Source organism: Pseudopodoces humilis, chromosome 4, assembly GCF_049639895.1.
Source record: "Pseudopodoces humilis isolate 2021_Gansu_Grassland_sample_001 chromosome 4, ASM4963989v1, whole genome shotgun sequence".
In the NCBI taxonomy this organism is placed as follows: domain Eukaryota; kingdom Metazoa; phylum Chordata; class Aves; order Passeriformes; family Paridae; genus Pseudopodoces; species Pseudopodoces humilis.
Window position 1 is genome coordinate 74,965,893 of NC_142203.1, and position 22,094 is coordinate 74,987,986.

Genomic DNA, 22,094 nt, shown 5'->3' on the forward strand with positions numbered 1-22,094 from the left:
GTAATCCTGCAATTCTTTAGTGTATAACTCTAAACTCCATACAGAGTGTTAGCTGCTGCTTTCCCATTTTGGTCAGGTAATTCCTCTCTGCCCTGGGAATCATGGGAAAATGGGAATCGACCTTACTGCCTCAGGGCCTGAGAAATGTAAACAAAAGTTGGGGGCAACAAACTTGGGGTAAATTACTTCATTACTTGAAGGTGTAATTGGTAGATTAACCCCACAATATGCAAGTGAACCAAACTTAAAAAATATGAAAACCTATGACCCATTGTCTATTTTTGGGGTGTAGCCCATGGGGGGAGGTTTGTATGCCCCAAGTGTACCTGAAGGCCCTTCAATGAATACAAATTCTTGTTATTCTCTTTAATTTTGTGGGGCCTCTGTTTTTAGGTGGTCCCAAAAAGGCATCAGTTCCAACTCCCTGCCATGGGCAGGGACACCTTCCACTACACCAGGTTGTTCCAAGCCCCATCCAGCCTGGTATCCAGAGCTTACCAGGGACAACCTGATAAACCTAAGAGCTCACAAGACCCTCAATGGAGAGGTGGTTGGAAGAGATGAATAAATTCCATCAGATCCTTCCTGGGACCTCCCAGCAGGTTGGATGTGGCACAGCCCCTCCCTGAGTAGATGCAAATCAGCTTCCAGTGTCAGCATTTAAGCCTGGAGCACAGCTACAGCTAAGCCAGGAACTCTGTGCAACTGCTGGTGCTCCTCTAAGTAAGATTTCTGAGAGATATGAGTAAAATTTGACCCAAAGGACAAGTTTAATCCCCACTAATGAAAGACTTTAGGAACAGGCAAAAGCCCTTAGGAACAGGCAAAACCTGAGATCTGAGAGGGATGCACATACCCTGAACACAAGCCAGCATGACCAAAGCATCGTGCAGCACTCCTCTCAGCACATACAACTTCTTAGTTACCTACAGAGTGGAAGGCTCCAGACTTTCTAGATGGCTACACTTTAGAAGAACTTCAAATTGAAAACTTCCAACACAGATCACCCCTGTGTCTGGTCCTTTTCTTACTCTGAGTAAGAAGATCCATCCAAGGAGTTTGCTGATCAGAGGCATAGATTTTTAGTAAGCATTTTCTGAATGTACAAATAATTGTTGGAGTCCTCAAAATATTCTCTTGAAAAGCAGAAGCACTTCAGCTCTATATGTCTGGGAGTAACTGAAAACATCATCTCTGCCATGCTGGTCAGACCAACAATGTCTTCTGCCTTTTGGAAAACCTGGAGAACAAGACCATCAGTGTCTAAACCACAGCTACAGCTGAGGCAAGCAATGGGAGGGCTGACAGAAGCATCACTTCCAGTCAGCCACCTCAAATGTCATTCCTTAACCAATGACCTTTCTCCACTGTCCCTGATGTGTAGCTTCATCTCATATTAAATCCTTTCTTATAGAATCCCAGAATGGTTTGGGTTGGAATGAACCATCAGGACCATCTAATTCCAACCTCACTGCCATGGGCAGGGACACCTTCCATTATCCCAGATTTCTCCAAGCCCAACCAGCCTGGCCTGGGACACTTCCAGGGGCAGTCACAGCTTTTCTGGGCAGCCTGTGCCAGGGCCTGCCCACCCTCACAGGGAAGAATTTTTCCCTTCTAGCTGATCTCAATCTACCATCTTTTGGTATAAACCATTCCCCCTTGTCATATTACTATCTGCCCAGGTAAAAAATTCTTCCCCCTCTTTCTTTTAAGCCTCATTTGTCCATCAAAAGTGGGTACTTACTGTGACTGTTAGAAATGTACCAAGCTGTAGCCATCAACTGTGGCATAATCAGGCTCCCCTGAAACACAAAGTACAAAAAGTCCCCTCAGGTTACCCATGTGAAGTGCTCATTATGTGATTTTAAACAGAGCAGAAACACCACACACTGGCCAACCACATTAAAGGGATGGGATGCAAGAGTGAATGAGGCTCAAGCCAGGCTGGGAGAGCTGGGGGTTTCACTTGGAGAAGGAAAGGCTCCAAGGAGACCCCTTGCCAGTGCCTAAAGGGGGTCCAAGGGAGCTGGAAAGGGACTTTGGGCAAGGGCTGAAGTGAGATTTCCCCTCGGGGGCCAGAAAGCACACGAAGCAGTAACTCACCTGGTGCACTGGTCGGGGTGGGCAAGGGTCCCCTCCTGTACAGAAGGAAACACAGAGCTGAGGATCTGCATGGCTAAGGAACTCCCTTTGCCCTGGTTCTGCACCCCAGAGCTGCCCCACCAGAGCTGGTGGGAGGGCAAGAGGTTTGGCCAGCCCGGCCTTTATGGAGACCTGACAAGGCAAGTCATGATGGGCTCACCACCCACAGCCCACTTGGCAAACACAGGAACCTGACACAGTGGAGGAGAGGAAAAAAATAATCAGAAAGCACTGACTCGGGGAAAAATTCACAAGTGAGCCTCAGGGCATGTCTTTGTATATGCCTTTGGCCAGAGTGAGACATCAGGAAGCTGTAATTGGACATGACTCCTCTCTGAGTGTGGCAGCCAAAGTGGCAATTCATTCTTAGCATGAGTCTTGGCCCCAGTCATCATCTTCCCCTGACAGAAAAACCCTCCACCATGTCCTCCCTGCCCAGCTTCTGTCCCACAAGAGTGAATTCAGCTCTGTAGTTCCTCTCTCCACCCACAAATGCTTTTAACCCTCCTCAGACAGACAGTACACCAAGTACCATGCAAGTAAATATTTTCCTCTAAATAGAGGAATTAGAAGCTTAAGTTAAGCTTCTAATAGACTGAAAGGAACAGAATATGCCTGTTTTGGGGGAGGGAGCATCATCTGCAGTAACAATTGCAGTTGCACATGTTACACACCTTACCTTGATAAAGGCACAGGAGCTGGACTTCTCGCAGCAGGAGTCACATTTCTCTGGGCATTATAGTAGTTTTCATAAACAACAGGAGCTAGGAAAGTTGACAGTAGTAAAGTACAAGCCTCTTACAGACATAAAATACTTGCTATACCAACATTCAGCTGCTAAGTCTTCCTCTTCCCTGAGAAAATTCCTGATCAGAAAACTGAAAAATGGGACTATGATCTCCAGGGGCTGTCAACAGAGGCACAGACTAGTGCTGCTGCATGGCAACGAATGAAATGCAAAATGAGTGTTTTCTGCACACAAAATGATGCTGACCAGGGCAGCCAGTTCCTTGAGGAGTACACAGCAGACAGCACTACTTTCTGAGATACTACTAATTCTGAGATTCTTACCTGGAGCCAAATTTCCAGTTTTGCGTAAATTTACAAAAAAATCAACATCCTTCTCAATGCTGCACATTTCTAAACTCTTGCGGATTTCCTCATATTTCTGCAAAAGGGAAATAAAGTGCATTTGTTTATATCAGGTCAAAAAAACCCCAAGGCTTTTTCCCAATTGCTTACCACACACGGGGTGAAAGCCCAGTACTCACTCACACAAGCTCCAGTGTCAGGGGAATCACAGAATCCCAGAATAGTTTGGGTTGGAAAGGAACTTTAAAGCCCATCCCATTCCAGACCCTGCCATGGGCAGGGACACCTTCTACTAGACCAGGCTGCTCCAAGCCCGGTCCAAACTGGCCTTGGACATTTCCAGGGATGAGGCAACCGCATTTTCTCTGGGAAATCTGTGCCAGGGCATCTCCACCCTCAAAAAATGTGGGAATCCCAGAGGAAAATTCATTTGCAAGAGTTTTGGCCAGTCCTTCTGCTTGCCCACTCATGCAATCAAGAGCCACAGCCCAAATTGGATGTAACACAGCTTAGTGCCTAGGAAAACAAATTAGGCTTTGCTTTCTGTGCAGAAAAATGAGTATTTTAAGTTGAGGTACCTCATCATTCAGGACACATCCCAGGGAGAGCTGGTTGACGTGGAGCCAGAGGGCATTACGGAAATAGTTGATCCGCTCGCACTCCTGAGTCTCAAAGAACTGAAAAAACACAGACAAAACTGTCCATAACATCTTTAAAATGAGGGCAAATCTCTTTTGTCCTAATTGCTTCTTACCCCCACATGCCAAAACAAAGCTAACTGCCAGAAGGAGTTGGTGTTGGTCTTCTGCAGGAAACAAGGAAGCCGTGAGTCCTCTGGCTTGTTCAGAGGAGAGATAATCCCTCTCTGCAACCAGGTAATTAAAAGTTGAGTACTAAGCTTGGAAAATCTGCAAGCCTAATGTGGAGGGGACCACCCAGTACATTTCCACCTCTGGGGAAACCAACCAGCTTCCTAAAAGCAGTACAGGTTCCCTGTTTGCCTGTGGTTCTAGTCCACTTCCCTTTCACAGGTACCCTTGAATCAAAGAATCATTTAGCTTGGAAACGCCTTCTAAGATCCTCAAATCCCACCATTACTCCTGCACTGCCGAGGTCACCACTAACACATTTCCCCAGCTGCCACATGTACATGTTTTTTTTAACATTTCCATGTTCCAGGTATGGAGCAATGAAAAAAAAAAAAAGCACTGGGGATCTATGAAATCAGAGGTATATTGGCTGGTTGGTCTTCTTGCTCTTTCCTACCCAGCCCTTCTCCAAGTAGGTTTAAACCCTTTTGAAATCTGCTGTCTAGTACTCCTCAATTTCACATCCTTTTACACATTTCCATGAACACTTGTTACCACTTATGACCTTTGTAACACAGGGAGAGGAAAACTTCCACATCACCCATCTGCAAAAGTGAAGCTGCTGCTTTCCACTCCCCACCACAGAATTGTCAGGGTTGGAAAAGCTGTTTAAGAACATCGAGACCAGCCATTAACCCAGCACTGCCAAGCCACCACTAAACTCCGTCCCCATCCTAGAGGCTTCCAGAGAAGACTCCAAAGGCACACCAGCACAGAGACACCCACATCACACAAAACAGACAGCAAATTCCAGTTCAAAAGGGAAAAGTAGAATAGCAGCCTGAAAACACCTGACTTGGAAGGGATCAGCACAGCTCGGAATGGGAAAGCTGGTTGCAAGGCTGAAGCAGATCTGGGATAAAATCTGTCTTTCCAGTCCCTGTCCACCCCTCAGTCACAGATCACAGGCCAGTAGCAGAGCAGTTGCTTAGCCCTCTTGCTACCTGGAATTGCTACCATCCTGCTACTCTGTAATGCCCCAGCATGTGCTAGAAATCCCTGCTGGACCACTTCCCTGTGAGGCAGTCTGCTTCAGGCTGATACACACACTCAGAGGGGTTCCCACACTACTGCATGGTCTGTGAGACATAAGGTGAAGGGTTTTTGGCACAGGGTGCATGTGGAGACGGCTTCACCTGCATCTCCAGCCACCACCAGCCTCTGCTGCAAAGTCATGTAAAGTCTTCCAGAGTTTCAGACAGTCTTCCAGATGTTGTTGAGGCTCCAGGACATACTGCCCTGGAGTCACTGAGCATCCAGAGGTGACCATAGCTGTTCAAGATGACAGCCATGCCACGCATGCAAGCAGATAGTGGGCAAAAATGTCACTACCTTGACTCTGTCAAGGTGGTGGAAAATAAAAAATTATTAAATAAAAGCAGAAACCTTGAAGCAGTGGGGCCTTGAATCCAGAAGCCATGCTTGAGACACACACAGGGTCAGCTGTCACTGCCAGGGGAACACACAGACAGCAAATCTGCGCTGTCCCTGAGCCCTGCAGCCAGGACTGCAAACCCAGAGGACCACACTGCCATGTGGAAGAGTTTAGGGGCATTTACCTCGCAAGCTTTGATGTGCTCATTCTGCCACTCTTCCCGGATCTTCTCCATTGTGGTCACACTCTGCTGGTAACTCCTGTCTGTGAGACAAACCATATTTTGGCTGAAAGTGTGTCTGCCCATGGCAGTGGGGTTAGAATGAGATAGGACCTTTAAGGTCCCTTCCAACCCAACTCATTTTATGATTCTTTGATTCCATGATTAACATTCATTAAAAAATACCTTCACTAGAAGGTAATTCTAGGGCTGGGAGAAAGGCTGAAAAGGATGGGAGATCAGGGATCTCAGAAGGACATGGCTTTGGTGGGGCCATGCAGGCTTCTCCAGGGAAGTTGCCCACTGCTGCTATATTGGGTGTGTGTTTCTGAGGAGTCATGCCTGACACAAGAACTGGAGCTCACCCACAAGCCACATCACACCTTCACAACCCCTTGCCCCTGGAAACACTCCCCTCACCATCCCAGCATGGCATTTCCACACTCACCAGTGTCCTCCAGTGCTGATTTCGTCTGAGCCAGTTTCAGGAACAGCTGACAAAAACAGGAGAGACCAGGAAGGTGGAGAAGAGGCTGGCTGCATCACCAGTGGCACTTCAGCCCCACTGGGGAGCATCACCAGCCACCCCATCTCACCCCAAAACCCAGAGCTGGGAGACGAGCCATGGGGCATGAGAGCTGCCAGAAGAAACATCCCTTCCCCCTCATTCCCCTCCACTGTGGTGGCTGTGGCCACCCACTTCCCATACCTTCTCCTGCTGCTTCTGTGTGACCAGGCTGGCGTTGCGGTGCACAGCCTGCTCCGCCTCATCTTTGTCCCGGCAGCGCTGCTCGTACAGACGCTTGGCCTAGGACAGACACCAGAACAGCCAGATGCAGACACACCTTGGGGAGAGCCCTTGGGGAAAAGCTCAGCCTGCAAGGGAACAGGCTGCCTGCAGAGCAGGGACAAAAGGTGCCCTGCAGTTTGGGAAAAGGCTTGCAAGGCAGGCTGCTCTTGGATTGGGGTGAAAAGTTCCTGGCAATCAAGGCCAAGGGCATGTCCAGAGAAAGCCTGGGGAATGGGGAGGAACACAAGTCTGACGAGGAGCAGCTGAGGGGGCTCAACCTGGAGAAAGAAAGGCTCAGGGAGGACCTTCCAGCTCTGCACCACTCCCCAACAGAAGGGGACAGCCAGGGGAGAGTCGGGCTCTGCCGCCAGGGAACAGGGACAGGACAAGAGGAAGTGGCCTCAAGTTGCATCAGAGGATGTTTAGAGTAGATATTCAGAAAAACTTCCTCACAGAAATAGTTTTCATGCCCTGGAGCAGGCTGCCCAGGGCAGTGGTACAGTCACCACCCATGGAAGTGTCCAAAAAATGTATGGATGTGGCACTTGGGGAGATGGGTTAGTGGTGGGCTTGGCAGTACTGGGCAAATGGTTGGACTCAAATATCTTTTCCAACCTGAATAATTCTTTGTTTCTAAGCCATTTGTATCCAACCCTGCTGAAGTTTCCACTGGCCATGTCTTTGGTGTGCTCTTCACTGTTTCTGAGCACACCCTGCACAGCACTCAGACAGACATGGTGTCAAGAGTCACAGCAGAAGAGGAAATCCCTCTCATTTAAGCCTGTCCCAGTGCTCTGGTGTGAGCAGCATTAACCCACATGGCAAGAAACAGCAGCACATTTGCTTTACCTCCATGGTCTTCTTGTACTGAAGATTCCTGTTTTTGTGAATCGCCTCCATTATCAGCTCTATCTGTGAAGACAACAGACCTGGGGTCAGCACATCACTGACCATCAAAGCTCCAGTACACACTCTGGGGCTTAGAAGAGGAAGAGCCACACACCACAATGAGATGTGTTTAAAGGCCTTCAACCACCCAATTCATCTTCACAAAACTCATCTTTTGTGCTTCTGCCTAAGCCTTGAATTGTGCATGCAAAGGAGCTCTACAAACTAAATCCTAGCAATATATAGTACTGTATCACCTCCACAGACTCTGGCAAAACTGGGAAGCCCACTCCCCACTTCCAGGTCCAAACCAGTCCCTGGTTCTGGCAGTTTTCCCTGGTTTACCAGACAAAGGAATCTCAAGCCAGAAGAAGTTAAAAGGTTTGACCATTTTAGCCAAGTGCTGTATGACCTCACCTATGGAGATAATAAATGGAGCTAAATAAATACTTTAGAAACATTCCAGTGCTGTGGCTGACCCCAAAAAGCACATGAAGAAGACGTGGAAGTGAGAAGAAGGAAGCTGGAGGTTACTACACAGTTCAACACAGTTACAACACATAGGAAGGAGCTCAGTACTTCCCAGCAGCACAGGCAGTGGGGGCATGGCATGGGACAGCACCAGGATCAGCCCCTTGCTGGGGCAGGATCAACACCCTGCAGGAAGGCACGTCTTCCCACGGTGCCTGACCTTTTTCCGATGCAGCTTTTGCTTTTCCCTGAAGTCCTCCATCTTCTTTGCTTCCTCCCGAAGGGTTTGTGCCAGCTGGATGTGACCTTGTCCCACATTGTCTATCTCTGCAAAGAGAAAATGAATTCAACATTTATATATATATATATATATATATATATATATATATATATATTCCTATAGAGACTGTTTCTCAAGTCAACTTAGAACACATCACACATCCCCTTTCAGAAATGTGAAAAAGCTCCAGCTTGTCTGAAGCAGCCTCCAAGCAGTGCCCAGCAATGTGAGGATCAGTCCTGCTGGGACCTGCTCCCCAGTTTGAGAAAACTCTCCCCCTCAGGCAGGTAAATCTAGGCATGTTTCAACACACTGCATTGCCCCAGGCCAGCAGGCAATGACTTGGAGCACAGAAAAATGAAGGCTAAAACAATCTCGGGCTCCTCTTGCTGAAGGCAAGTGGCCACACTGAAACACCACCCCAGCAAGACCACCAAGGCAGTGGAACCAAAGGGCAGCTCCTGATTCAATCCCCAAAGCTTCTCCAAACCCACAGCTGTGAATAGTAAGCACTGGTGAAGGCAGAGCCCTGTTAGTGAGGTCCACAGGGGCAGCAAAGAAACCTGGACTGGGCAAGGGATGGACCGGGCACAGGATAGCCGAGTGCTCACCCTCAAGCTGCTGTCTGATGGTACCATGACAGGATGTGACACATGACAACATATGCTGGCCAAAGCACCATCTTCTAGATGCTCCAGTTAGAATCACACAACCATTTAGGATGGAAAACCCCTCTTAAGAACTTCAAGTTTAACCATTCCCCCAGAAATACCAAGGTCACCACTTACCCATGTCCCCAAGTGACACATCCACATGTCCTTTAAGTCCCTCCAGGGATGAGGACTCCAACACTGCCCTGGGCAGCTGTGCCAGGGCTGGACAACTCTTTCCATGAAAATATTTCCCTAATATCCAATCTAAACCTGCCCTGGCCCAGGCTGAGGCCGTTCCCTCTCCTCCTGTCCCTGTTCCCTGGCAGCACAGCCCGACCCCCCCGGCTGTCCCCTGCTGCCAGGGACTTGTGCAGAGCCACAAGGGCCCCCTGAGCCTCCTTTTCTCCAGGCTGAGCCCCTTTCCCAGCTCCCTCAGCTGCTCCTGGGGCTCCAGCCCCTTCCCCAGCTCCATTCCCTGCCCTGGACATGCTCCAGCCCCTCAGTGTCTCTCCTGAGCTGTCCCCAGGTTCAAGGTGTGAGTTACAGTGTGTTTGTGAGGAGGACAAGCCTGTCCAACAAACCCCAGATGAGCTCCCCGTGCACAGCTTCCTATGCACAACATAAGCATGACCTCTGAACTGCAGCCAGGCCTGAAAGCCCAAGAGATCCCAAAATGATGCCTTGTGGGTCTCCTGTCCCACATATGTCCTGGCTCACTTTGTCCCAAGCCCCACACACTGGAATGAACCAGCCCAGCAGTACAGCCTATGCCTGGCCTCAGCACTGCACAGCTTTAGAGATTTCTCTGCTATTTTCTTCCCTGGCACTTGCCTTCAGGCTTTAGCACTGCCAAGTGTCCTGGCAAACACCAGTAATTACTTACGCTGCTTGAAAACATCGAGGGATCTCTTCAGCGTGCTGAAAAATACAGGCAGGGCAATAGAGAGGGTAGAAAAGCACAGTCAGCCACAGGCATCAGCAGAGCACCTCTTCCAAAACAGAGCTCACTCAGCAATGGCCAAAGTACCTCTAAGCACTTTTATTTACCCTCTTAGTACCTCCAGCTTTTTCCCCTCTCAGCAGGTGTAATACAGTTCACTTAGTTTGATACCTATTTTACATCTTTCTGAACACTGGATGCCATTAAAAACTCAAAGTTTCGTGACAAATATTTCTGGCAACCTCCTAAAACCATCACCTGGAACAGATAAACAATTTCAACATGGTGCATTTGCCAGTGGTTGGGAAAGTAGGGAGCTTTTCTCCCTCTTAATATTGCACAGTAAAGAGGTCTGAAACATTTTAAGTGATACCTCAATATGAAACTGTAAGTAAATGACCAAGGCATGTATAAAGCACAGAAACAAAGGAGGAAGCAGAAGGCACTGAAGATCACTTGGGAAATGGAAAAAACCATGGTGGCCACAGCACGCTGGGCTCTAAAGATTTGCGTGGTTTGATTCAAGGAAGTACCTGTAGTTCCCTCTGGCTACAAAACCTGCCTGGAGGTAACCCAAGGTCTCATGAAACTCAGCTTTCTGCTGACCCACCAGCCCACACCCCCCCCGAGCATCTACAGTGCTTTGGTTAATCTGTGGCTAAGGGAACCTGGTGGGCTCCAAAACAAAGCAAATTAGAGCCCAACTGGGCACAGCTCATTCATGAGAATGATTTCAGCTCATCTCCTAATCACATTTCCACTCTGTTTTGTCTCACAGCTTCCTTTCTCTTCTTCCTCTTTCCCTGCTTCAGGGACACCCATAAAAGCAACTGCAAACTTACTTCAGCTCTGTCTGCCCACAGGGCTTCTTCTTCGACAAGTTAATGAGCTCCTTGCCATATTTTTCTTCTATAATTGCTCTGTTGAGGAAAAAGAAAAATCAAAGAGATAAATCAGTGATTGGTTTGGGTTGGAAGGGACCTGAAAGCTCCTCCAGTTCTACCCTCTGCCATGGGCAAAAACATCTTCCACTACCCCAGGGTGCTCCAAGCTCCAAGAGGCCTTGGATACTTCCAGGAAGGGGCAGCCACAGCTGCTCTGGGAAACCTGTGCCAAAGAGGGTCCCACCACCCTCACAGCCAAGAATTCCTTCCCAGCATCCCATCTAACCCTGCACTCTGGCAATGTGGCAATAAGTACCCTCTGTACCTGGCACTAATCCTTAGGGAGAGCACCTGTAGAAGAGACCAAATCTTGTGTTATTCATAAATAACACCTTTGGGAGACCACATTACCTCCCCCTCTCAGAACGAAGGAAGGAGGGAAAGACAGCCCATGTGTTTCAGTGTAAGAACAACCAGGTTTTTTGCAGCTGCTTTGAAATCACTACAGACAACCTGGACTTGCTTGGTCAAATGTAGTTCCCTCCATGTGGGCAGCCCTAGCTGTTTGTAGCCAGTGGAAAGGAACAAGTACTGCTAGAGGCTGCCATTAGAACATCTACTGGATAAAAAAAATAACTTTCTAAAATGCCTTAACTACTAACACAGGTGGAGACCCCTGTGTAATTGATTTCTGGAGTTTGGCAATTAAATTCACTTAGCTTAACTCTAAAAGCTCCAGAAGCTAATAGGGAAATTGAAAAAAAAAAAAAGTATTATACATTGATTTTTTAATTATTTTTTTTTAACCTAACAGCATTCCCAGGAACTTTCTTTGAGACAAAACATCCAGCAGGCACATTCTCCATAGCTGGGACTGTGTAACAGCCATGCTGGACACCTGGGCCGAGTCCAAAGAGGCAAATCCAGGTCCAGCCTCTGATTTCCTCCTGGCTAGACACTTCAGTGGCAACCTACACCTCCCTTCAAGACCAAAGAGGGCACAGGGTGTAGAGGAGGCTTTTGGCACTGCATTGTCACAGATGAGTGAGACTTGGTTTCACTCCTCATGTGGAAGGCCCAAATTTTCCTGGAAGATGGAATTACAGCTTAAACAGATGTAGGTGCATTAGACACTTTTAAGTGCAGTTCTCCTCCTGTTCTTCCCAATTTTGTTTATTCCAGGATGCTCTGTACCAAGTCATGCAGTCAGAGGATGGTTTTCTCCAGTTGTCACTACCAAAATGACATTAATTCAATGTACAGTGTTTTACAATGCTCTTTATATTCAGCCATTGCTAACCAGGTGAACCATAAAGGCAAAATACATGGCCAGATCATCACAGCTGTTTTTGCAGCCACAGAATTTCAGCTTAGGTCATCTCCTCTGATTAATAATAGCAGTACCTAACCTTACCACTTTTTAACACTGAATATGTGGGGTGCTCATAATGCACAGAGACAAGAACAGGACAAAGCCATGGCTCTCCAGGCCAAGATCTTCTCACCTGATCTTCTGCAAGGTAAACAGCAAGGTAAACTTCATGGGACAGCATTTTAACATCAGTTAATCATAGCAGAAATCAAACTGGGAATATCAGGAGAAGGAGTAGTGCCACAGCACCACTTCCAGGCTCAACCCAACCCATTGTCAGAGGCAGCTTCCTACCTTTCCTTCAGAAAGTCTTCAAATTCTTTGCAGTTCTTCCTGCCATCATTCAGATGCTGAATGATGCTGTCATAGCCAACTGTGCTGGTCAGATCCGTGCTCTGAAAACACAGGAACAGGAGTCCCTGTCAGTGCAATCCACCTCCTGAGGCACTGGCTCAGCAGGAGCAAGTTTGCAAGTTATGAAATGCTCTTTATGAAATAAGATCTTTTGTTTTAGGGGTAGGAGAGACTCCAGAATGAGAACAACAGTGGAAATTTGAGACAACATACATCTGTGCCACTCACATTTGCCATAGACTTCTGAAGGGTCAGTGTCTTCTTCCAAATCATTCCTTAAAAACATGTTGCACTGATGCATGAAGAAAAAGAAAAAAAAAAAAAAGGAAAAGGAAAATGAAAAGGAAAAGGAAAAAAGAAAAAGAAGGAAAAAAAAAAGATGCAGCAATGATGTAAGCTGACTTACTCTACCTCATTCTTTCCCCATTCCTATACATGGCTGCAGAAAAGGGAGCAATAGTAGGAGCAGTTATGAAGCTCAGCAATAGGAAACAAAAGCCAGAAAACATTATCAAGAAACCTGAACAGAATGGAGAGATTCAGAAAATAGTTCAAAGCCAGGATGAGAGTATGCAGAGATCTTGCATAAAAGTGTGGGCAGCAGAAGGGGGGATTTCTTAAGAGTTTGTTGCTGATGCGATAAAGGAAGAGTTTGTGATAAAGGAAGAGTTTAATTAAATGGAATTCTCTATTCAAGTATTTGACTGTCAGAGACCAGAAAATGAGAAGTGAAAGGGAGATGTGGTAAAGTGGGACTGGCAGAAAATCCACAGGTATCTCCAGATCATCTTTGCATGGGAAGACAGGACTATAGAGCAGGATCTAAGCAGAAACCAAACTTCCTTTACAAAGTGCAAATGTCCCTCCAAAATGAAGTTAATACTGATAAATTCACAACCAGCTCTCAGGTTGCTCCACATCTTCACTAACTGGGTCTGTGAAAAGGAAACACTGTACTGGAGTCAGGCTTCATTACATTTGCAAAACACAGGAACAGCCTAACTTGAATTCCTATCCCTACTTTCAAAGGAAGCAAAATGGATGCAAAGCACAACTGCTGGTCATTTCAATCCCAGGAAGGAGGAAGGGCAGAGCCCCATCACTGCATATCCAGGGGCACCCAGAGGCTCCTGCATCCTGCTCTGCTGCCCGGCACTCTTGGGGTCTCTGTGCCAGGTAGAGGGTCAAGGGGAAAACTGGGAGTATCTACCAGTAATGTACACTAAGCTCCCTGTTTTATCAATCTTCCTTCTACAGTAGAAGGATTCAATTCCAGCACGTGTGTGTTCCTAAGCACACAAGGCTGGACCAGGCCTCAGGGTGCAAGGTGTTACTTGAAACACGGAATCACACGATTGTTTAAGTTGGAAAAGCCCTCTGAGATCATGGAGTCCAAACACTCCCTAGCATTGTCAAGCCATTCTCCTACCCATGTCCCCAAGTGCCACACTTATATGGCTTTTAAATTCCTCCATGTGAGTTTTCCATGGCAGGAGCTCCCAGCCCAGATGGAGCTGGCAGGGTTGTATGGTGTCAAATCAGCCTTTACAGAAAACTTCTGGGTAGGTTTGGCACAGAAGGAGCCAAATGGACCAGCATGACTGGGGGAGTTCATCCTGGAGAAGGCTCCAGGAAGACCTGAGAGCCTTGCCCAGTGCCCACAGGAGAGCTGGAGAAGGACTTGGGATGAAGGATGGAGGGACTGGGAATGGGAATGGCCTCCCACTGCCAGAGGGCAGGGTTAGATGGGATATTGGGAAGAATTTCTTGGCCGCGAAGATCGTGAGGCCCTGGCACAGGGCACCCAGAGCAGCTGCGGCTGCCCCATCCCTGGAAGTGTCCAAGGCGAGGCTGGACAGGGCTTGCAAGTGGACAGTAGAAGGTGTCCCTGCCCGTGGCAGGAGGTGGAATGGGATGGTCTTGAGGATCCCTTTCAACCCAAACCATTCTAGGATTCTGTGACTGCAAAGGCAGCGCTGGCAACAGCAATGGAAGAGAAAGTGCAACACAGCAGGCAGAGAGCCATGGGCACAGAGAAGCTTTAAAGCCGTAATAACCCAAAGGCAAGTATGAAAGATGGGGAATTACACCAAGCCCTGCCCAAACAGAGCTTGAAGATCTCTCCTGCCACTTTCCAGCACACATCTGTCCTGGTCCTCCCTGCTGGGCAGAGCTGTGAGCTCACACGCTCTTTACAGGACAGCCCATGGAAACTGCAAACAGATGATTTCAAGGTGACAAAGCAGCACCTGATGTTTCCTGAGCTCGCAGGACATCCAGCCCCCCCTTCCCAATCTGCTGCCTGGATTCAATAGCCAGAAGGGATTTGTGTCCTGTTCGTGATGTTTTGGGGTTTGATTATACTTTTAGCCAAAAGAGGGGTTAAAAGGTTCTGCCAGGGATGTGAAAGCACGTCATGATCCTGTCTGAGTCATAGCAAGCTGCTGAGCTTGACGCTTCCATCTTCTACCCCACTTTACATGGAAAACCCCTGCAGACACACATCCTGTGAAGAAAATGGCATTAGAGAAACACAGAAACATAGAAACGTTTAAATTAGAAAAGCCCTCTAAGACCACTAAGTCCAAATGCTCCCCAGCACTGCCCAGCCCACCATTAACTCATCTCCCCAAGTGCCACATCCACACAGCTTTTAAATCCCTCCAGGGATGGAGATTCCAAACTGCCCTGGGCAGCCTGTTTCTAGGATTAATAACCCTTGCCATGAAGAAATTTTCCCTAATATCTACTCCAAACATCACTTGACACAACCTGAAGTCATTCCCTCTCCTCCTGTCCCTGTTCCCTGGCAGCACAGCCCGACCCCCCCGGCTGTCCCCTCCTGCCAGGGACTTGTGCAGAGCCACAAGGGCCCCCTGAGCCTCCTTTTCTCCAGGCTGAGCCCCTTTCCCAGCTCCCTCAGCCGCTTCTGGGGCTCCAGCCCCTTCCCCAGCTCCGTTCCCTGCCCTGGACACGCTCCAGCCCCTCGGTGTCTCTCCTGTGCTGAGGGGCCCAGAGCTGTCCCAGCACTGGAGGTGCCTCAGCAGCGCCGGCACAGGGGACGGGCCCTGCCCTGGGGCTGTGTCACACCTGGCTGGCACAGCCCAGGGGCCACTGGCCTCTCGCCCACTTGGCCACCCCTGGGCTCCTGTCCAGCTGCTGGCACCAGCACCCCCAGGGCCTTTCCCAAGGGGCCCTTTCCAGCCCCTCTGCCCCAGCCTGGAGCTGTAGGGGTTGGGTGACCCAAGAAAAGCACCTGGCACTTGTTCTTGTTGAACCTCACACCACCGGCCTTAGCCCACAGATCCAGCCTCTCCAGATCCCTTCCAGCAGTCTGTCTCAACCTTCCCAAACTGAAAGGTTTGGGGCACTGCACTTGTTCATGGACCATCTCTTGAAAGATTTATATTTATTCCAAGCTCTCAGTATGTTTCCTCAGCCTTGTGTGCTTAGAGTAACACACCAGAAACCGGTGACTATTTCAGTAGTGGGAAACACTGTCTAACTGTAGCTGGCTGTGCTGTCCTTGCTCAGTGCACTCCCAAAATCGCTCCGTGTCTGCTGAAGTTGCTGAGACAAAGAAAGTGCTTATGCTGGTGCCTGCAGGGAGCAGGAGAGGAGAGGCTGCAAGAGCTTGCAGTTCCTCCCCATCCCATTACCAGGAGGGTACAACAGGACAGAAAAAACTCATGGCAGGGAGGAAAAGACAAATCCACCCACCTAAGACCAGTATCCTCCAAAAATCAGCTTTTTGACTAGTCATTTTCCATTTGAAGTTTCCTTCCCCTACGCCAACACCTTCCCCGGTCGCCCCCAAGACATCAAAAGCAATGGACCATTCCGCCTTGATGCAACGACTTCTTCTCCCCACAAACCCCACCTTGTTCCTTTGAAACAATGAGCTGGGGATTTCACAATGCTGCTGCTAAGTTCCACCAGGCCAGTCCCCGTTTAGAGAAGGACAAGCAGGGGAAAGGGGAAGTGGAACGGCCACCACCAGGAACCCAGGGCTGCATCCCCCCCAGCCACGGGTTGTTTTAGCAGCATCACTAAACACACTGCAGGGAGCAGAGCATTGCCTCATTGAAGGCAAAATGACCAACACTGCACTGTTAGCCCACGAATCAGAATTAGAGTGGTTCTTAGCATTATTGGCATTTTTATTTTTACCATATGGTTTTACATCAGCACCAAAGAGTGTTGATGGGTTACCGGAAATATGTGCAAGAACAGGCTTCTGGAGAATAAGGCATGTACTAAGAAAGTGAAAAAAAGTAAAAGAAAAGACCTCACACAGTGAAAGAAGAAGAGCAGATTGCAAAAACAAATGAAAACAAAATGTCATGCTTGCCGCCCAACCTGTAGCAATCACTACAGGCAGGGAAAGGGAAAAAAAACACGAGCTTTGGGGTATTTTTGTTTTTGCACAGCTCCCTCACAGGCAGGCAGGATACACGGCCTGTGTGTGTGAGTGACATGGGAATCAGAATGTGCAGGGCAAAAAATGTTCAGCTTCAGGCATATCTGGACTTCAGTCCCTGAGCAAGCAGGAGCTGCAGAGGGGTGCCAGAGAGCAAACCTCTTCATCTAAGAAAATCCATCATCTTGTATTGAGACCCAAGAGCATAAGCAAACGTCAGTGCAGAGAGCCAAGTGGCCCTGTGTTTTCCCAATAGAGCACATCAGGAATATCACACCATCAGCTCCAGCAGCAGCCAGTGCAAAAGCAGACAGAGTACACAGTGAAGGAACCAGAACTGCTGAGTTTTAAAACTCAGTCAGTCCCCATGTGAGGTATGGATGCTAAATATGAGCAAAAGCAGTGAGCACGGTGTCTGTGGAATAGCAGGCCACATAACTTTCTCAGTCTCACCTGAGAAAGCAGCCTGGGAAATCATAAGGAGGAATTAAAACAATCCTCAGAAACCAGCCTTGCAGGTGCTGTTTGTCAGTTTCTTGTTTTCTTGCAAGAGAAGGTTGAGGGGTGGTGTACCCCACTGACCAATGATGGTAATGTGTTAGCTTACTAACCAAAAAGAGTTTTACCTTTCTGTACTTTCACATATCAGTCTATAAAAGAAAATCTGAGGTAATAAACCTCGCTCTCCTGTTCAACTCACAAGAGAGTCTGTGTCGTGCTTCTCGCCATTCCCAACAGTACAACAGTGAGGCTGGAAGCACAGCCCTGCTAATCCCAACAGAGCAAAAAGGGGGCTGCAGCTTAGCCTACAATCACAGAATCCAAGAATGGTTTGGGTTGGAAAGGACCTCAAACCTCATCCCAACTCCACCCCTGCCATAGCAGGGACACCTTCCACTGTCCCAGGCTGCTCCAAGCCCTGTCCAGCCTGGCCTTGGACACTGCAGGGATCCAGGGGCAGCCCCAGCTGCTCTGGGCACTGCCAGGGCCTCACCACCCTCACCCATACCATCCTATCCCCACAAAGAAATTTGGAGGTCATCACTCACAACAAGTCACATTTCAAAGCTGGAAGATCCAATGTCAAAACTGGCCTAGGTTTTGAGAGTAGGCACATTTTTTTAGACTTTTATCCCATCAGTTGGAGCATACCTCCCCTGGAGCATTCCCAAAGTTTCCTCCTCCTCATCAGGCTGTCCCAACCACAGAGAAATTTGCTCCCACCAGAGTAACATACATTTTTCCCAGTATTTAGGGATTCTGCAGATAGAGTGGGATGATGAGTTAATTTGGGGGGAAAAAAAAAGACATGGGCATTTTGTTGGACCAGCAGATCTGAAGCTGAGACAGCATCAGCACTAAAGAACAATGTGTGGCAGCATCTGCCACCTGCCCAGAATCATGCAGCAATGGCTCTCTTGATCTCACCTTGTCTGACAGGTGAAGAACCTACAGAAGATGAAAGCTGTGCCTCACCAAGCTCTTTGTAATTATATGACAAGGAATGATGATTTTAAACTAAAAGATGGGAAATTAATATTAAATATAAGGAAGTAATTGTTTATGATTGAGGGTATTATAACAAGCTGTGGCTACACCATCCCTGGAAGTGTTCCAGGCCAGGCTGGACAGGGCAGAGAGAAACATGGTCTCATGGAAAGTGTCCCTGACCATAGCAGGATGTTGGTCTAGATGGTTTCTAAGGTCCTTCCCACCCCAAATTACTCTATGCTTCTAAGAAATCACTTGCTTCAGCATAGACTTCTCCTATTTTTGCCTTACGCAAAGCAATCTAAGAGGAAAATTGCAGGAGGAAGTGCATGCCCACTCTCAGCACTCAGCAGCAGGTGGGAGCTGGATGTACAGCCTTCCACACTTCATCTTGATTTGGTTTTCTTCTTCCTTATTCCCCCCTCCTCCCCAGCCCCCACAGCTGATGCACAGTCACCAGTACATGGTGTGGCAGCTGCTTGGGGTGGTACCTGCCTTTTCCATGGGCCCAATGACCGCAGAAGGGCCTCAGTCTCTCCACTGAGTCACATCCATCATGTTCCATCCCACCTCCACCCCAGCTGCCTGCCCCAGGCACGTTTCATCAGTCAAAGGACAAAACCCAGGAAAAATCCTTGGCAGCACCACTGGTTTGGGGCTCAGCAAAAACCAGGGATTTATTCAGGAAATAGCTGTGTTCACAGTAAAAGTGGTCCAGCAGAGATGAGGGCCCCAAGCAACACCCCAGATCCTCCCTGTCTTGGGAGTTAGAAGCTGCTCCTGACCTGGTGTTTTCTCCCACTGAGCCCCCTCCTCCAAGATCCTCCTTCAAAAACCACACCACTGCTGGAGAGGAACAAACCAGGCAGAACTAGCCAAAGTCAGCCCTGCAGTGAGAAGCTCTTTTTCAATCCAATGTGCCACTGAGGCACAACAAACCCTGTCTACTCAGCCTTTTTGGCATCATAGTTATTCCCCCAGCCCAGGTGGTGCTGCCACCACCTTCAAAACCTCCCCTCTGCATATTTGCAAAGCAAAGGGAGCACTGTGGAAAACTTCTGCATAAAAAACAGCTGGGAAGCAGCTGCCAGATGGAAAGTTGGCTTTATTCTCCACAACAGGTTTGACACCTGTGTGGGATTTATGTATTTGACAACGCTATGCCAGTTAACTCACTAATGATGCTGGGTAAGGCTGCTGCTCTGCACTTATTCCTCAGCACTCAGGAGCCCCAAACCTGGTGCCAGCTCTTCCTGGGGCCTGTGCTTCTCTCCCACATCCTACAAAATGGAAGCTGCTTCCAGGCAACATCTGGGGAGCCCCACATACCATTCACAGATGAAGATTTTCAATTCCAAAAGACCAAATTTGGTAATTTACTTCCTGGTTGCCAGTACCTAGAATGAAGATCCACCACAAGAGGAACCGAGTAGCCACAGAGCTGAACCTTTGCAGCAGATATGTGGGTTTCCTGCACTTCTCCTTTTATAAAAGCTTAATTCAGACTGAAAATAATAATTTGTGGTCTTCCCCAAATTGTGGGTTTTCATCCATGGCTCAACAGTTGGAGCAGCACCACACCAAGTGACTTGCTCCTAGCCCAGGATTAGCTCCACATCAAAAGAACATTTTTTGCAATGGTGCCTCCAAGTAGTTCTCCAATGGCAAATTAATGATATCCAACCCTTCAGCCTGGCACTGACTTCCTCCAGCAAGGCAGCAGCCACTTGCAGGGATTATTTTGGCTGCATGGAGCAGGCTGAAAAGCCTCAACTCTCAAGACATGTATGGTAGGCAGTGCCTGCTGGGGATAACAGAATCCCAGAATGGTTTGGGTTGGAAAGAACCTTAAAGCCCATTTCATTCCACCCCCTGCCACGGGCAGGGACACCTTCCCATATACCAGGTTGCTCCAAGCCCTGTCCAAGCTGGCCTTGGACACTGCCAGGGATCCAGGGGCAGCCAACAGCTTCTCTGGGAAACCTGTGCCAGTGTTTTACCCAGAGCATTCAGCAAAGTCACTCCACGACCAGGGTCGCTGGCTTTGGAGCCAACTCTAACCAGAGCAGTGATCCCTCCACCTCCAGCTGTGGCCCCCCGGTTCCGGCTGGCTCTGCCCGTGCTGTCCTGGTCCCGCCGTGCTCCCACTCACCCAGAAGTGGTCCCTGAACCGCGCCTCCCGCATCCTGCTGTCGCCACCGCCGCGCTCCGCCGCACGCTGCCCGGCCCGGCCCGGCCCGCCCCGCCGAGTCTCCTCCCACGCACGGCTGTGCCCGCCCCGGGACCCCCGCGGGTCCAGCAGCGGGACGTGCTGCGGCAGGCGGGTGCTACCGGGGAGGGGAAGCTCGGCATCAGCTCTCCGTGGGACAAACCCGTCCGTGACTGCCGATCCCGCTGAGCTCGGCTTCCCCAAGGAAAGACGGCTTTCCCCCCAAGGGAGCGGCTCGGCCGGCGGCTGCACAGCCGTGCCCGCGCCACCTGCAGTATCCTGCACGCCGGGCTCGGAGCTTCAGGAGTATTTCGGGAAGGTTTCATGGAATCATAAAATTGCTTAGGTTACAAAAGCCCTCCAAGGTCATCGAGCCCAAACCATTCACCCAGCATTACCAAGACCACTATTAACCCACGTCCAACACATCCACAGAAGTTTTAACCCCAAGGATGAGGACTTCACCGCTGCCCTGGGCAGCCTATGCTAGGGCAGAAAAACTCTCCAGGTCGAGATTTTCCTAATATCCAAACTAAACCCATCGTGGCACAGCTGCAGGCTGTTGCCTGTCCCTGTTCCCTGGCAGCACAGCCCGAAGCCCCGCGGCTGTCCCCCCCTGTCAGGGAGTTGTGCAGAGCCCCAAGGGCCCCCTGAGCCTCCTTTTCTCCCGGTTGAGCCCACTCAGCCACTCCTGAACACACACATCCCGTGTCACACACAGCTTATTAGGCACCAATGCCTGACACAAGGCACTCCATGAGGGACCTCTGAGCAATGCTTGGAAAATATTAAAGCATACTGGGAGACACAATGTACTGAAATGCCTCAATCACACCCACCACGCTCAATTGCTGCCTCTGCTTGAACACAGGGACAACTAAAACACTCCAGTGACGTAAAAACAGGCATTTTCAACTTACTGCAGTAACTGCTCAATTGTAACATGAGGGTGATTTAGGCAAACTAACCCTGTTTGGAGCCTCCTGACACAAGAGAGCACAAACCAGCATCATAAATCCACACAACCAAGCACCTGAACAGGCTCTAACAGAGCTGGAAAGGGACTTTGGACATGGGCACAGAGTTACCAGAAAAAGGAAGAATGTCTTCCCACTGAGAGAGGGCAGGGATAGACGGGATCTTGGGAAGACTCTTCCCAGTGAGGATGGTGAGGCCAGGGCACAGGTTGTCCAGAGGAGCTGTGGCTCCCCACCCCTGGCAGTGTCCAGTGCCAGGCGGGATGGGGCCTGAAGCAACCTGGAACCAGGTGTCCTACCCACAGCAGGGGGTGGACATAGATGATCTTTAAGGTCCCTTTCAAACCAAACCACTGATTCTATGATCCACTCGCCATTTCCCAGCTAGGGCAGCCCATGGCACTACTCAGGACCTGTGCTACATCCTCCAAAACCTTCATCCACCAACCTTTCCCTCTCATCTGACTGGATGCATTTAGTACATGGTGCTTCCACGAGGAAATTGCCACCTTCCTGCATCACAGCAGCGAGAGGGCAGAAATCAGAACCCTGGAACATTCATCTTGTGTTACTGGGAAAAAAATACATCTCTGTGCAGTTTTGGACAGACACCTCTGAGTTCAGGGATTTTCAACTTCAGCAGCATGTAAGTAAAACACAGCAC

General features: G+C 49.0%; 1 protein-coding gene across 3 annotated transcripts; it reads right to left on the reverse strand.

Moving 5' to 3' along the window:
- Positions 1–1,058: 1,058 nt before the first annotated feature.
- On the reverse strand, positions 1,059–20,470 carry PSTPIP2 (proline-serine-threonine phosphatase interacting protein 2). Of its 3 annotated transcripts, XM_014257030.2 has the most exons (16): positions 20,397–20,434; positions 12,562–12,625; positions 12,274–12,374; positions 10,566–10,643; positions 9,667–9,701; positions 8,071–8,177; positions 7,341–7,403; positions 6,411–6,509; positions 6,150–6,195; positions 5,666–5,745; positions 3,816–3,914; positions 3,217–3,313; positions 2,825–2,909; positions 2,107–2,141; positions 1,748–1,805; positions 1,059–1,240 (listed from the first exon to the last, which is right to left on the reverse strand). In XM_014257030.2, exons 2-15 carry the CDS (start codon positions 12,604–12,606, stop codon positions 1,756–1,758), a joined length of 1,020 nt encoding a protein of 339 aa, XP_014112505.1. In that variant the 5' UTR covers positions 12,607–12,625; positions 20,397–20,434; the 3' UTR covers positions 1,059–1,240; positions 1,748–1,755. The 3 variants fall into 3 exon arrangements, with proteins under 3 accessions (XP_014112505.1, XP_014112506.1, XP_014112507.1); XM_014257031.2 differs by lacking the exon at positions 12,562–12,625 and having other exon boundaries at positions 20,397–20,470; XM_014257032.2 differs by lacking the exon at positions 6,411–6,509.
- Between the last annotated feature and the right edge of the window lie 1,624 nt (positions 20,471–22,094).

Coding starts and splice junctions, on each gene's coding strand:
- PSTPIP2 (XM_014257030.2), bottom strand. CDS start 12,606: ATGATTTGGAAGAAGACACTGACCCTTCAGAAGTCTATGGCAAAT. Junction 6,510..7,340: donor AGTACAAGAAGACCATGGAG/GTAAAGCAAATG, acceptor TGTCTGTCCTAG/GCCAAGCGTCTGTACGAGCA. Junction 6,196..6,410: donor CACAGAAGCAGCAGGAGAAG/GTATGGGAAGTG, acceptor TGTTTTTGTCAG/CTGTTCCTGAAACTGGCTCA.